General features: G+C 43.2%; 2 protein-coding genes across 3 annotated transcripts in view; one reads left to right on the plus strand and one right to left on the minus strand.

Annotated features, from left to right (window-relative positions):
• Positions 1 to 1,056: 1,056 nt before the first annotated feature.
• Positions 1,057 to 2,906, minus strand: LOC134209333 (uncharacterized). The gene is made up of 3 exons (XM_062685318.1): positions 2,258 to 2,906; positions 2,096 to 2,212; positions 1,057 to 1,862 (listed from the first exon to the last, which is right to left on the minus strand). The coding sequence occupies exons 1-3, from the start codon at positions 2,904 to 2,906 to the stop codon at positions 1,057 to 1,059; spliced, it is 1,572 nt and encodes a 523-aa protein (XP_062541302.1).
• Positions 2,907 to 9,964: 7,058 nt separating this feature from the next.
• Positions 9,965 to 14,866, plus strand: part of LOC134211095 (uncharacterized) — a 32,206-nt gene continuing 27,304 nt past the window's right edge. Inside the window, exons 1-3 of one of the 2 annotated variants that reach the window (XM_062687706.1) lie at positions 9,965 to 10,804; positions 11,327 to 12,191; positions 13,364 to 14,824. In XM_062687706.1, the coding sequence (XP_062543690.1) occupies positions 10,072 to 10,804; positions 11,327 to 12,191; positions 13,364 to 14,824 (3,059 nt within the window). In that variant the 5' untranslated portion in view covers positions 9,965 to 10,071. The remainder of the gene's footprint in view (positions 10,805 to 11,326; positions 12,192 to 13,363; positions 14,825 to 14,866) is intronic. The other variant, XM_062687707.1, reaches the window with a different exon arrangement.

Raw genomic sequence — 14,866 nt, forward strand, 5'->3', positions numbered from 1 at the left:
ATTTGATAAATTGCTGTCACTTGGCGCCAGAAACATCTGCATGCACCTCCCACAATGGCAAAATATATGCTGACCAGCAGGTCAGAGATTTTGATTACTCCTTGACGAAATTGATCCTTGTACATACAAACAAAATAGATGATCCTGAACTCATTGGAAGATAGAACTCAGTGAAACGAACAGAAGGTAACCATGGTAACCTGCAAGTAGCATCACACAGCCCCCTTCTCCCAGGTACTGTCCGTACAGGGGTATCCTGATTCACTCATTGGAGCATTAGAAGACAAGAAGCCGTGTGCCAACGGGGCTCCACAAGGTGTAAAAATTAAGATTTGCATGATCCAGTATGGAGTCATGCTGATTTTCGGTGCAACCATGGTGGAGAAGGGAAAACAGCAGAGGATAATAAAAAAACGGTACGGGAGCCGGGATCTCGCCGAATCTCTTGGTAAGTCAGTGCAACTTTATAAAATGATCATTTAAATAACCATCTGATAAGACGTACCCTAAATTACTTTTATTTATATCAGGTGCGACACTCCAGTTATCCATCTGATGCAGAAGAATGAATCAGAGCAGATCGGCAGCAGCAGAATTATAGTAATGCTTCCAGTCGCAAATTGATAATCATATTTGGAAACTCATGAATGTTGATAAAATGATAAAAAAATAAAAAATAAATAATCTTTAGTACTCTTTCAATCGGTGGAATTATCTTTCGGCGATCAGCCCGACGTACAATTAATTTGTATGAGGCAAAGAAAGATGTGCTCCGATTGAGTAGTGAGCTAATACTAATTGGTCTGCTTTATTATAAAATTCAATTCGGGTACAATTGTTCGTGTGTAGAGTGTTGGAAAAGAATAAGTATCGATACAATAGTTTAATGTGTGAGATTCTAAGAGAGAATAATTTATTGGAGTAGAGTATCATTCCTCGGTGGATGTTGCATCCTCTCAGGTAGGATGCTGTGATTGCCACACCGACCTACAGTGTATGACAGTGGTAATGATGACGATGATGCTACAGTACTCCCCTCCTAGACTAGGTTTCCATCTAGCGATAGCGAAGGGGGATAACAACTCGTCTACCAGAACGAGTGACCTTAGTCGATGGAGTCGTGGCGGTGCAAGTAGGTGAGGATGCAGAAATTCCTGGTGATTGTTGCTCTTCCAGAGTGTAGGCAGGTTTCAGTCTGTCGACCGAAACATTTGCTGATCGTCCCTTCATTTTCACGACGAAGAACTTGTTAGAACGGTTTACCACCTCGAATGGTCCTTCATATGGAGGTGATAACGATGGTCGCACTGAATCGTTCCGTACAAAAACATGTTGGCATGATTGAAGGTCCTGATGAACGAAGACGTTGCGACTTCCATGAAAAGCAGTTTCCTTCGGTCGCAGATTACGTATGGCTTTTCGAAGGTTAGCAACGAATTCAACTTCGTTGGAAATCTTTGGCTTGTCGACAAAAAACTCAGACGGTATTCGGAGAGTTGTTCCATATACCATCTCAGCAGGTGAAGCTTTGATGTCCTCCTTATATACCGTCCGCAGCCCGAGCAGAATCACCGGTAGGTGGTCACACCAGCGCTCGGTGTCGTGGCAAAGAATCGACGCCTTAAGACTCCTGTGCCACCGTTCGATTATACCATTCGATTGAGGGTGGTATGCAGTCGTGCGTATGTGCATTGCTCCAAGCATGCGAGTTAGCTCGGAAAATAGTAATGACTCGAATTGACGTCCTTGGTCGGTCGTGATGTAGGTTGGCACGCCAAAACGAGCAATCCATCCGGTGACTAAAGCTTCAGCGATGGTTGGTGCAGTCCGGAACGGGAAATGCTTCGGGCCACCTTGAGAACCTGTCGATAACAGTAAGGCAGTAGCGATTTCCTCTACTTGGGGGGAACGGTCCAACTATGTCGATGTTGATGTGCGCAAATCGACAGTCCGTCATTGGGTACCGGGTTACCGGTGACTGGGTGGCGTGTAACTTTTGAACGTTGGCACTGTAAACAACATCTCGCGAAAGTGATGCTGTCTTTACGAATTCCTGGCCAAACGAATCTCTCCGTCATCAATTTTGCTGTCGCACGAGTGCCAGGGTGTGCCAGATGGTGCGTCGCTTGGAGAGCGACTTTACGAAAGCGTTTCGTAACGAATGGGCGAATGTGACCACCGGAGGCATCACAAAACAGTTGTTTTGCGCTGCCTGGAATAGTAAAAAGTTTTAACTTCAATGAGGAATGCGATTTACCTTCTATAATATTTCGAATTTCATCGTCGGTTTGTTGGTCTTCGGCAAGTGCGCCGAAATCTAGAGAGGGCGTGCTTTGGATGGCAGCTATACGGGAAAGTAAATCAGCGACGATGTTGTCCCTGCCAACGATGTGTCGGATATCCGTTGTTATTTGCCCAATGAAGTCCAACTGGCTAGCTTGGCGATCGGAAGCCTTGTCGAGTTTCTGACGGAAAGCGAAGATAATCGGTTTATGGTCCGTGTAGATGTGGCAGCTTCGTCCTTCTAACATGAACTTTAAGTGCCGAACTGCGAGGAAGATCGCTGTAAGCTCGCGATCGTAGGTGCTATAGCGCAACTGGGCTTTGTCGAACTTTTTCGAGAAAAAACCCAATGGCTGAACTTCTTCGGCGATGACCTGGTGCAACACCGCCCCTGCTGCAACGTCGGATGCGTCGACCCACAGCGACAATTCTGCGGATTTGGCGGGATGTGCGAGAAGTGTAGCTTGAGAAAGTTGCTGCTTGCATTTCTCAAATGCGGCTGAGGCTTCACTAGTCCATACCAATTTGGAGCGATCGTTGCGTTTGTTGCCAGGGGTCATTGCCAGCAACGGAATCTGAGCTTCGATGGCTTTCGGTATAAATCTTCGATAAAAGTTTATCATGGCCAAGAATGACTTCAACTCCTTCACTGTTGATGGTTGGTTAAAGTTCTGGATGGCCTCAACGCGCTCCGGTAAGGCCGAATTCCTTCGGCGGAAATGGAATGTCCCAGAAAGTCTAGAGCCTCACGGCCGAATTCACATTTAGCAACGTTTATTGCCAGATTGTGCTGCTTGAGCCTCTCAAACAGCTGGCGTAAATGGTCACGGTGTTCCTCGGGGATGAGGAGGCGATGAACAGTTCGTCGATGTAGGGAAATATGAAGTCCAATCCCCGAACAACCTCGTGGATGAGACGTTGAAATGTTTGAGCTGCGTTCCGCAATCCAAACGTCATGAACGAGAACTCGAACAGACCGAACGGCGTCGTGATGGCCGTTTTCGAGATGTCATCTGGATGGATCGGTACCTGATGGAAGGCCTTCTGCAAGTCAACTTTAGAAAATATTGTTTTACCTTGCAAAATGGTCGTGAAGTCCTGTAGGTACGGCAACGGATATCGATCGGGTATTGTCTGGGCGTTCAAGGCACGATAGTCTCCACATGGCCGCCAGGAACCATCCGCTTTCTTTACCATATGGAGCGGGCTGGCCCAGTTGCTGCTGGACGGTCGGCAGATTCCTAGCTTGATAAGATGTTCGAATTCGGTGCGGGCAGCTTCGAGTTTATCCGGTGGAAGTCGGCGTGGTCTGGCGGAGACTGGCTGGCCGGTTGTCTCGATGCGGTGAACGATCGATGATTTGCTGATAGTACCCGGGGCTGCAAGGCGAGTGATGCTTGAAAATTCGGCCAGTATCTCAGCGAACGGCGACATTGCACTAAAAGTCTTAATCGAATATTCACTGGCCGGGTAAGCAGCCGGCCGACTCAAGATGGGTGTTGTTGTCGATAAGACGATTTCGTTTTAAATCAATTAATAAACCGAAGTGGCATATAAAATCGGCACCGATTATTCCCGAAGTAACGTCGGCGATTATAAACGTCCACAAAAACTCGCGGCGGAGACCGAGATTCACTTTGAGCAACACCTCACCGTAAACTTGAATTGGCGTCCCATTCGCGGCGAACAATTTCATCGTTGTTGGTTTCACTTTAGCTGAATTCATTTCTTTCGGTACGACGGACACATCAGCTCCGGTGTCAATTAAAAACTGCATATGCGTCGTAGAGTCCGAAATTTTTAGGCGATAAATTGCGGCTGTGTTGGAAAGTTCGCCAATTTCCACCACAGTATCAGCAAAGTGATGTCATTGTTGGTTGGAGGAACTTTGTTGGCAATGTGTGCAGGGTTTGCGGCTTCTTCTGGCATCGTTCCCGAATGTGCGATGATACCAACATGGTCCAGTTGACGATCCTTCTTCACGACGTGTGCGATGCTTTTCGCCCCCACGTGAACGGGAACGAGAACGACCGCGAACATTTTTGATGAAGGCAATACTTTTCGAGCCGCCTGGATAACTCCGCAATTTCCCGCTTAAGCTCTTGCAACGGGTCAATAGCTGAAGGCTCCAGATCGCTTGAAACCGCCATTGCAAAATTTTGCGCGTGATGGTCGATAGAATTAATTTTTCGCAAAACCATCGAGTCCACAATGGCGTCGGCGATGGTGATTTTATCTGCTGCATCTCCTCTCGAGGCGATCACTGCTGCTTGGGCATGCGGCGGCAATCTGGTGGCCCACAGCTCGAGCAGCACCGCTTCATCGAGCGAATTTCCTGCAACTCGCTTCATCTCGTTGAAGAGCTGGCTGGGTTTTAGGTCCTCTAGGGGCATATCGGACAAAACACGCTGGAGACGTCGCTGCTGACTATCCGCAAAATACTCGGTCAGCTTGGTCTTGATGTAAACGTATTTGTCATTCACTGGGGTAGCCTCGATAATCGACCGTAGCTCGGTCAACTTGGTTGGCGGCACCTGTGCCATCACGATGTTATACTTGCGGGAGTCGTGCTGGGGATGGGTACTAATCCCTGATGCTGCGAACCAGAATTCGAGCGACATAAAAGTATGTCTCGATATTCGTGTCGGCCATGCTGGGGGATTTAGTCGTGGTGCGTTTATTGCCTCGACGACTGTTGGTTGATTCCCAACCGCACCGCTGGAGCTGGATTTTTCTTCCAACGACATTTTGAGCAAACGTAGTCGACCGACAAATACTTCGACTTCACGATTCGCGATAGACAAAAAAAACATAGTGTCTATTGTGTGGATGATCACGTCGGAGTCACCACTTTAGTACTCTTTCAATCGGTGGGATTATCTTTCGGCGATCAGCCCGACGTACAATTAATTTGTATGAGGCAAAGAAAGATGTGCTCCGATTGAGTAGTGAGCTAATACTAATTGGTCTGCTTTATTATAAAATTCAATTCGGGTACAATTGTTCGTGTGTAGAGTGTTGGAAAGGGGCAGCAGGGACAGCAGGGACAGCATGGACCATGTCCAAGGGCTTGACGACCCTCCCCAGCTGTCTGCGAGTCAGGGAGAACTGCCTAGGGCGTGGTGGGATTTAGCAGTGGGCTCTGCTAAAATCCCTCCCAAAAACCACAAGTGCCCGTAATCAGACTCTATCAAAGCGACTGTGTGCCGCTTCAAAAGCACAAGCCCAAGGAGTGCCAATTGGCATGGGGAGTGTCCCTACTTCGGTAGGGTAGCGCGTGAGCTGCTTCGGCAGGGAGTGAGTGATCTGTTTGTGCTGAGGCAGGAGTGTCATAGCGCGTCACCGCTATTGTCACCTCGAAGCGCAGCAGAAGTCTGAGTATGGACTGCACATGCTAAGGTAGGAGTGTCGTAGCGTAGTATGGTTGATTTGTCCCTACATACCGCTATCGACACCTCGAGGCATGGCAGTGGAGTGTTAGAGTGAGTTGGGGAGTGTCCCTACTTTGGTAGGGTAGCGCGCGAGCTGCTTCGGCAGGGAGTGAGTGATCTGGTTGTGCTGAGGCAGGAGTGTCATAGCGTGTCACCGCTATTGTCACCTCGAAGCGCAGCAGAAGTCTGAGTATGGACTGCACATGCTGAGGTAGGAGTCGAGGTACCCATCGACACCTCGAGGCATTGCAGTGGAGTGTTAGAGTGAGCACCCGAAAAAGGGTCACGTGGAGCGAATGGTCTTTGGAGAAGCTGCTTCGGCGGCAGGGTAGCAGTGGGTTGTACCCACACACCTACAGTTGTGCACATGTGGTGCATGGGGAGTGTCCCTGCTTCGGCAGGGTAGCGTGTGGTCTGCTTCGGCAGTGGTGTGATTGATCTGCTCGTGCTGAGGCAGGAGTGTCGCAGCGTAATATCTGTAGGCCCAGGCAGTTACCGCTATTGACACCTCGAGGCATGGCAGCGGAGCGCCCGGGAGAGCATCCAAGTAAGACTCAAATGGAGTGAATGGTGTGCGAGCACCCAAGTCAGTCTCGCGTGGGACGAGTGCCTGTGTGAGCGATAATGAGCGAGTACGCTTAGTACTGCCATCCCCCCAGAAGTAGTACTGCGAGGTAGTTCCGGGGGGAAACGATGGTGGAGCCCAAGGGAGTTTAGTCGGTATTACCGGTATGTAAATGCATTCTCCCTTGTAAAAAAAAAAAAGAGTGTTGGAAAAGAATAGGTATCGATTCAATAGTTTAATGTGTGAGATTCTAAGAGAGAATAATTTATTGGAGTAGAGTATCATTCCTCGGTGGATGTTGCATCCTCTCAGGTAGGATGCTGTGATTGCCACACCGACCTACAGTGCATGACAGTGGTAATGATGACGATGATGCTACATATCGATTTGAAATGTGTAAACTTTTTTTGGCAATCCTAAATTAAAAATACACACGTGAAATTGAGAATGATTATGACTTGTTGTTTTGAAAGTCTTCTTCTTCTTCTTCTTATTGGCATTACATCCCCACCCTGGGACAGAGCCGCCTCGCAGCTTAGTGTTCATTAAGCACTTCCACAGTTATTAACTGCGAGGTTTCTAAGCCAAGTTACCATTTTTGCATTTGTATATCATGAGGCTAACACGATGATACTTTTATGCCCAGGGAAGTCGAGACAATTTCCAATCCGAAAATTGCCTAGACTGGCACCGGGAATCGAACCCAGCCACCCACAGCATGGTCTTGCTTTGTAGCCGCGCGTCTTACCGTACGGCTAAGGAGGTTTTGAAAGTATACTAGTCAATTCTAATGTCGAATGCGAGGTCGAATGCTCATTTTGTTTTGGAAGAAAAATGTTATTTTGAAAGGTTGGCTCTTGTTAAGTTCTTGCCGAGGTGACATTTTTGACATTGGTAGATTTAACAATCCTAAACTTTCTACTGAAAATCACTAACTAATTTTCTTAACTTTACCAACGTTTCTTTTAATTTTACCAACGATTTTTTGTGTGTGTAGGAATTCCACGGTGCAATTTTTCAGATTTTTTTTATGAGAAACAGCACGAAAGAATTATCTAATGAACTTATGAAGGACCCAAGCAACCAGAAGTTCGGATAAGAAGGGCTATTTTGGCTTAATCAGCTCTCATTTTAAGTAATTTTTAGTATGGTGGGAGCGTAAAAGTGAACTTTAAAGTTCCGTTAAGGATGCTTGGAACTTGATGTGAACCATAGTGAATCATTTAGTTCGGTTAAGAGTAGGGTGACCATATGGTATCCTAAAGGAGGACAGCTAAAGATTGGATGTCCTCCTTTACCCTGAAATGTCCTCCTTTTTGTATGTTTTGAGGAAACAATTAACAATGCTAGACATTAATTTCCGAAGAGTTTTTTCTTGATATTGCTTTGCGTTTAATTGCTTTCCACCTTGGAACATTTCCATCTAGTTTTCAATTAAATCAATGAAAATATCAAACATTAGATGAATGAATTAGAATATGTCAAAATAATGTTAACACTTGAAGGATATTTTCCCAAAATTGTGAGTAATGTGCCTGGAATAAATATGACAATGTAATTTAAAAGTGAATCAAAGTTAAATGCCCATTCTCCTTTCAAGGTGAAATGTATTCGGAAGCTCATTGTGTAAGTAAAACACCCACCAAGCTTAAAAGTCGCCATGAAAGTCTCCGTAGTTGTAACCACTCTGAAAACATTGTTGAATTTCTACAAACAACTATTGAAAGCCTTGTGGACATACAGTTAACTTTGTAAGCCGTGTCTAAATCCATTCGTATACCATGAACTTATTGGAATTCAAGAAATATTCTCCGCAGGTCTACAAGGTGTCTTAAATAATATTCCATCATTTGTCTATTGCTTATCGTTTCGGCTAAGTCATACAAAATTAATCACGTGTCAGTTTTTCTTGCTAAAAATCTGTGAAATGCTGCCTTAAATGTCAGTTTATTGATATATCAAACCACCATTATTAAAATAGGTTGAAGCTTGTTAAATTGAAATTCACTATAAAGATGGTGAGTTCGTTCTCTCATTTTTTTTCGTTTTAATAAGTTCGAGAACAAGCTTTGACTCGACATATTTCTTTCGTATTTTCTTTCTCATGTCCTCCTTTTCCAACCAAATGTCCTCCTTTTCAACAACCGTAGAAGTAAACACCGTAGTAAATGTACCTAGATAAGTACCTAGATAAATTATTATACCTCCTTCTTCTTCTTCGTTGGCATTACATCCCCCACTGGGACATTGCCGCCTCGCAGCTTAGTGTTCATTAAGCACTTCCACAGTTATTAACTGCGAGGTTTCTAAGCCAAGTTACCATTTCTGCATTCGTATATCATGAGGCTAACACGATGATACTTTTATGCCCAGGGAAGTCGAGACAATTTCCAATCCGAAAATTGCCTAGACCGGCACCGGGAATCGAACCCAGCCACCCTCAGCATGGTCTTGCTTTGTAGCCGCGCGTCTTACCGCACGGCTAAGGAGGGCCCTAAATTATTATACCTACGCCTCGTATAAATAGTGTAAGCTGCGATCATTTTCTTCAAGTCGAGTCAAGTACGAGACACTGAAGACGGCCTTACTGTTGAGGTTGAAATACGTATCTGTCAAGATACAATTAAGTGGTGGAATTCAATGGGATTGTATTAACTCGTCTTATGACAAGCGATCCAATTAGTTCACTCTTGGTTCACATTGAGTTCCAAGCCCCTTAACGGAACTTTAAAGTTCACTTCTGCGCTCCCACCACACAAAAAGTTACTTAAAATGCGAGCTAATTAAGCCAAATCATCCCATATTATCCGTAATTCTGGTTGCTTGGGATATCTGTTCAATAAATCGTGCATTTTTAAATCCATTATTGTTTTAATAGGTTTTAATCATTATTGTTGTTAAATGAACGCACAACGCGAACGCTACATTGTAGGCGTGAATGCGTCACGTTCATTGGCGTTGCATTTTAGTATTAACCTGAGATGTATTAACGCATTTGCCCAAAAGAACACGCGGCGCTCCCCACAGGAAACGACGCGCCGCGCTTTTTGCTGTCTGTATACTCGATTCTTATGGGGAGATAACATTGCGGTGTTTCCTAAGGTGCGGTTGTTTCTTTCGGATGTGAAACGCCGCGTGGAATCTTGTGAAAATGCGCTTTTGGAAACATTGCAACAGTTGCACAGTGTATCGTATTGACAGCACCCTACAATACAAAATGCTGACTTCAACGCCCAGCGGTTGTGGATTTGGTCGAGGATTTGGTTTCAAAGTTTTTAAAACTTAGGAGGAAATAGTGCCGAGCGCTTATATTCATGTGTTTTTATAAAACTAATGAAAAAAACAACAATTAATAACAAGACCTAAAAATGTTGCCCCTCCCCCGCTCTACTCGAGAATCGAGATCCTGACTACGCCACGATAATAATAACCTCATTTTTCTCGGTTCAGCATTGTTGGCCTTTCGGCCTTAATCATATGTTGCTCGAGAATTTTACTCATTCACTGAGTAGAATACCACGGGCGTACATAACATTTATCGACATCCGACATGAATATTTTTACCGTGTTGACTGCACCGCAAGTTGCCTGCTTCACGGCGTTTTTACTATCACGTCACCCCTTGCAGGGGTGGTTTTCGATATCGAATGTCAAAAAGATAAATATAAACAAAGAACACAAAAAAACCAAATCAAAACAAAGTGTAATTTTTATCTTCAGAGTTTCCGCCGTTTTAGTTTCGGGTTTGCAGTTTTTTTTATTGGTGCCTTTTTGTGCGTCATTTAATTTATTATGGAAGAAGTACCGGCAAGTCCGGAGTTGGTGAAAAAACGGAAATCACGTCGAAAAGGATTACTTTTCAAACAACGAACGTCTTTGTCTCTGAACCGCGGCCGACCATCCGAAGTGCAGCATCAAGATTCGCTTATTGACGATGCACCCGATGTGACCGAAAAAGAAGAACGTTTCAAGGAGACGGTGGTAGAACCAGAACCTCCACCAGAAAATAATATGTTGTACTTCGATGTTGATACGGAGAACATTATGCTGGCCTTTGAGGATCCGTTGGTCTCGGCTGTTCTCCTGGAGAAGGGAAATCAAGTTGAGCACGAGAGTACACAGCCTTCAAATGATTTTCTGGCCAATGTTAAGAATCGATTCGTTAAAGTAGACGAAGTAATCGAATTGAAAGTGGAGCCTACGGAAACCGTTTCGGCTCCAAGCAAATTACCCATTGCGTCGACTAGTAAAAAGGCAAATTATAGCTACACTCAGTTTGATCTAGACACTCAGATGTTGGGAATCTGCGAAGCAGCTGATATAATCGCCGGTTTGAACACCAATCCGGAACATGAACTGAATGACTGGAGTAGCCCTTTGAAGCAGCAAGAGATTGAAGAAGTGGCAGGACGCATTAAAAATGAACCAAAGTCCCAAGTTCTACTGGAAATTCCGCTCCGAGAAGCACGACGAAAAGATCGATGGAGTAATGTCAGGCAGTCATCATTCTCAAGGTGTTCGATAGGTATCTGACTTTTATTCCTTATATATAATTCTTTTGACACTATTTTCCAGAACTCCATTTTTATTTTTTTTCCTAATACTATGTTCGCACTAGGGCCTTGTAACATGTTATTCGGCTATCTTGATGAGCTTTCTTTTGTCGATAATTTGTATAACATGTTAATCAGGTTGTAGTGCGAACATAGTATTAGTTTACTAACAGCTTGTGATTGGTTGTACTTGTAGTCAAATAACACAGCTCTTTTTTTAATACAATAATTTATTCCATTAGGTGTACTGGTTTTATTATTTATTTATTTATTTATTCATTTATTTATTTATTATTTATTATTTATTGAAAAAGCATAAATATCCCATATTGATTTGAAATCCCTATCAATAAGGGACAGTTATGATTGTAGCGGCAGCAACGTATTAGAGATGTTTTTAATAGTTAATATTCTTTCTTCATCTAAAAATTTAGCAAAATTTAAATAATTTCATGAAATTCCAATAATATTGATGATTCTATCCATATTTTCAGCAGTTCAACGGTGTCAAACTCCTCCTTCGACTAGTATGGATATGAAAAGTTTTATAACAGTGGATTTCAGCGACGAGTCGGATAACGAATTGACTGTGGATTTTTCCAAAATTAAATCGTCTCAACTTAGGAAACGTTTGGAAAAAATTCAAAACTATATTGATAGTCCGCCCCAGGTCGTTCGTAGGACATCCCTACGAAAAACGTTTTCCAAGAAAAGGCCTGAAAGCAGCCCTCGCACGCCGGTCGTGGTTCGAAGGCTAAGTTATGAAAGTACAAATTCTGAGCAAATTGACGATATCGAATTGCAACCGATTCATGTATCGTCGGAAGGGGAAGAGGAAATGGATTGCTTCGATGGAACCCAAAAAAATTATGCACCTCAAGAACCAGCTGCAGTCAGTTCTAGTCCTGGAGGGGACAACTTCGACTCTAGTCTTCTCATCAAAGCAAATATCGATCAGCTTTCTCAGTTTTTCTTGCAATCCGATAATAAGCCTAAATCTGATTCTGAATCTCTAAACAAAGAACCGCCGTTTTTCGGGTTTCCATCGCACCCAACAAGTCCGATTTCATTGCCTTCGGATCCGGGTGGCTCACCGAAAATCCTTAACATAGCTTGGCTCTTTCGAAATGATTCCGAAACCGAGAGCGAGGAAGGCCTGGAAGTAGATAGCCGACCCGAGGAGAATATAAACTGCCTGCTGGACGACGATGACGATTTATGGGAGCAGATACATCCGTTGCAGAAAAGCGACAAACAGATAGAAGCACCTAGTCCGGAATCAGAACAAAAAATCGAAACTTTATTGACTGACGTGGAGTTCGTAAAACCCTTACCAAAGGACAGTAAAGCTTACCACAGGTATGCTCTGAATTTGAAAAACATAATTAGGGGTGATCGGGGCAATATGGGCCACCTAAGGAAATCGTTCCGAAAAGCGCTGAAAAGCTCAAAAAAGCATCGTTCAAATGTAGTTGACTTATACTAGAGAATGTTACCTTTCATATTTCGTCGATGAATGACGAAAAATGCGTTTGGAAATTGTTGGAATGCACTTTTGAAAATGTATTGATTTCAATGTGTGTTCCCGACTATACGGGGCAATATGAGCCACCATTTGGGGCAGTATGGGCCACCCTTCCAAAACCTTTATTTAGGCGAAAAAAGTATCGTAATATTGAAGAATATGATATTCCTACAACAGTTGTGAGTATTCCATACCAAATAAAATGAAAAAATTGCACAACAGCGGACTGAACTGATTTGCCACTCTTCACCGTTTAAACAGCCACATTTCAATTGGTCAATGGTCATTTTTTCTGTTTCTATCGCAGTAATGCGCTGTTGTAATTTTTTCGTAATGAATCTTACATATTTGATAATATTCTTGTATTTGAATACTGAAATTTGAACTTATTCGCATTTTAAGGCCATATATCTTGTTCTATGCAGGTATGCCCATATTGCCCCATAGAGGCTGGTTTTGGGAAAAAAAAGTTTGATGATAAATTCAGATTTGTATCAATATAAACATGTGTGCACAATATTCAATTTTAATATATCTTTTGATTGTGGTGTATTTTTGACCTGTATTTTAATCAGTTTTGTGTCAAAACCTTATTTATAAACTTGAAATCTTATAATAATTTTGCCTATGCAGTGCAAATTTACATTTTCAAGTATATTTTCATGTTTGAATTGAATTTTAATGCGGTTTTCACGTTGATGCATATGTGGAGCATCCTCTTAAAGATCATTTAACTTTTACATGATAAAACTTGTCAATAGACTCAAAATGAGGGTGGCTCATATTGCCCCGTATGTTCATATTGCCCCTACTGCCCCTAGGTGTTTCTCACCGCCCACTGCCTTTCTCGTAAATAGCCTTTTACGGTTTTATACACTATTTTTAATAACTTGAACGCCTTAAATCAAATTCAATGGCAAGAAGTTATGCTTTGTTATGTTTTGTTTGTTAGTCTATCTATCAGATAAACAGAAATAAAATAACTTTTTCCAATTTAATTTTCCAGGGAACCTACCGAAGCAGTTGCTGGCTGCAACCCTGCGTTGTCATCTTTTGAAGGATTTCAATCGGCTAGTGGTTTCAGAGTGCAGATATCTGAAAAAGCTCTTGCAAAAGCTCGTGATATGTGGGATGATGAAGATAGAAAAATCGATGGAGATAAAGTTTCGTCAAACACTGCAAACTACAGGGCATGCGCAGGATCAATTCTTCCTTTGAAGGAACCATCCTTCGGTGGATTCTGTACTGCGGGTGGAAGTAAGGTGCGTATTTCTGAAGAAGCTTTAGCTAAAGCCGAAAATATGTGGAAAGAGGATGAAAAGGATTATGGATTCGAAGTACCGCACAAAACCAATACAAGAAATTCAGATTGGTCGAACCCGAAGACCAAAGCCGATGAACAGGAAACAGCGGGGCAATCATTCGGCGGTTTTCAAACTGCTGGAGGAAGTCGCGTTCAAATTTCCGAGAAAGCTTTAGCAAAAGCACAATTAATTGTCCACCAAATCGAAGACGAAATGAAAACCGAAAATGCGCTTTTGGATAATAGGCAAGATGAATTTTCTGGATTCCAAACAGCTCGTGGCAGCACTGTGACGGTATCAGACAAAGCGTTATTCAAAGCGGAATCTATTCTACGACAGGTGGAGTTTGAAGTTGATCATGAATTTGGGGCTGAAGCAGCACGTGGTGTTAATGGCCTACGTACAACATGTGGGGAATCGAAGAAACTTGAAACTACAAAGGAAAAAAGTAATGCAATGACTCTGGAAGTTGAAACTGAATTGAATAATATTCCAGAATGCCAATCTGCTAAAAGACTTCGTAATGAGGATGGTGGTGAGACAGAAACGCCTTTAAAAAAATTCAAACTAGCGTCTAGCGACGAAAAATTTGCTAAATTTTCAACGAGCACACCAAACATTCACTGTAAAGCAGTTCCAAAACAAAATCAAGACGGCAAACATGATCTCGACCATTTCTTCGGAGATTTAGATGATCATGATTTTCAGCGCTTGTTCTGCGGAGCAGAAGCAATCGCTGCAAGTAACCGTAGGATACGTCCTGTGAAGCAAGTACGGCTAGCGAGCCGTTTCGAACAATGTAATGAAGTGAGTGCAGAGGAGCATCAGATATCTGGTGGAGCACTTTGGGACGATAGCTTCGGGGATATCGTTGCCAAATTAAACTCCGACGAAGGATTGAAGGCAAGTGAACAGATAGTGGAAGCCAGAAAGCTAGCCAGGCATCGCCAGCAATGTTATATAGAAAGTAAACCTGAAGCCGATCGGAAACCGAGGCTGAACGAGTTTATTAGGAAGAAACAAATGAGCAGGAGGAAAACGCTTCGTCAGTTTATGGACAACATCCAGATTTTGCCAAATTCTGGTGACATTCAGAAGGATTTACCAGACGTGAACGCCGATAATGCGATGGACTTCAAGTTTGACATGGTGCAATTGTACGGGTAAGTAGACTTAGATGAAATTCTTCTTTTGAAGCCGTATAC

This window comes from Armigeres subalbatus, chromosome 2, assembly GCF_024139115.2.
Source record: "Armigeres subalbatus isolate Guangzhou_Male chromosome 2, GZ_Asu_2, whole genome shotgun sequence".
In the NCBI taxonomy this organism is placed as follows: Eukaryota; Metazoa; Arthropoda; class Insecta; order Diptera; family Culicidae; genus Armigeres; species Armigeres subalbatus.

What these genes read in the sequence shown, in the direction of transcription:
- LOC134209333 (XM_062685318.1), bottom strand. Translation starts at nt 2,906, where the DNA reads ATGATAAACTTTTATCGAAGATTTATACCGAAAGCCATCGAAGCTCAG. An exon ending in AATTCGAAATATTATAGAAG is followed by an intron (nt 2,213 to 2,257) that starts GTAAATCGCATT and finishes TTACTATTCCAG; the next exon opens with GCAGCGCAAAACAACTGTTT. An exon ending in TCTGGCACACCCTGGCACTC is followed by an intron (nt 1,863 to 2,095) that starts GTGCGACAGCAA and finishes TGTTATCGACAG; the next exon opens with GTTCTCAAGGTGGCCCGAAG.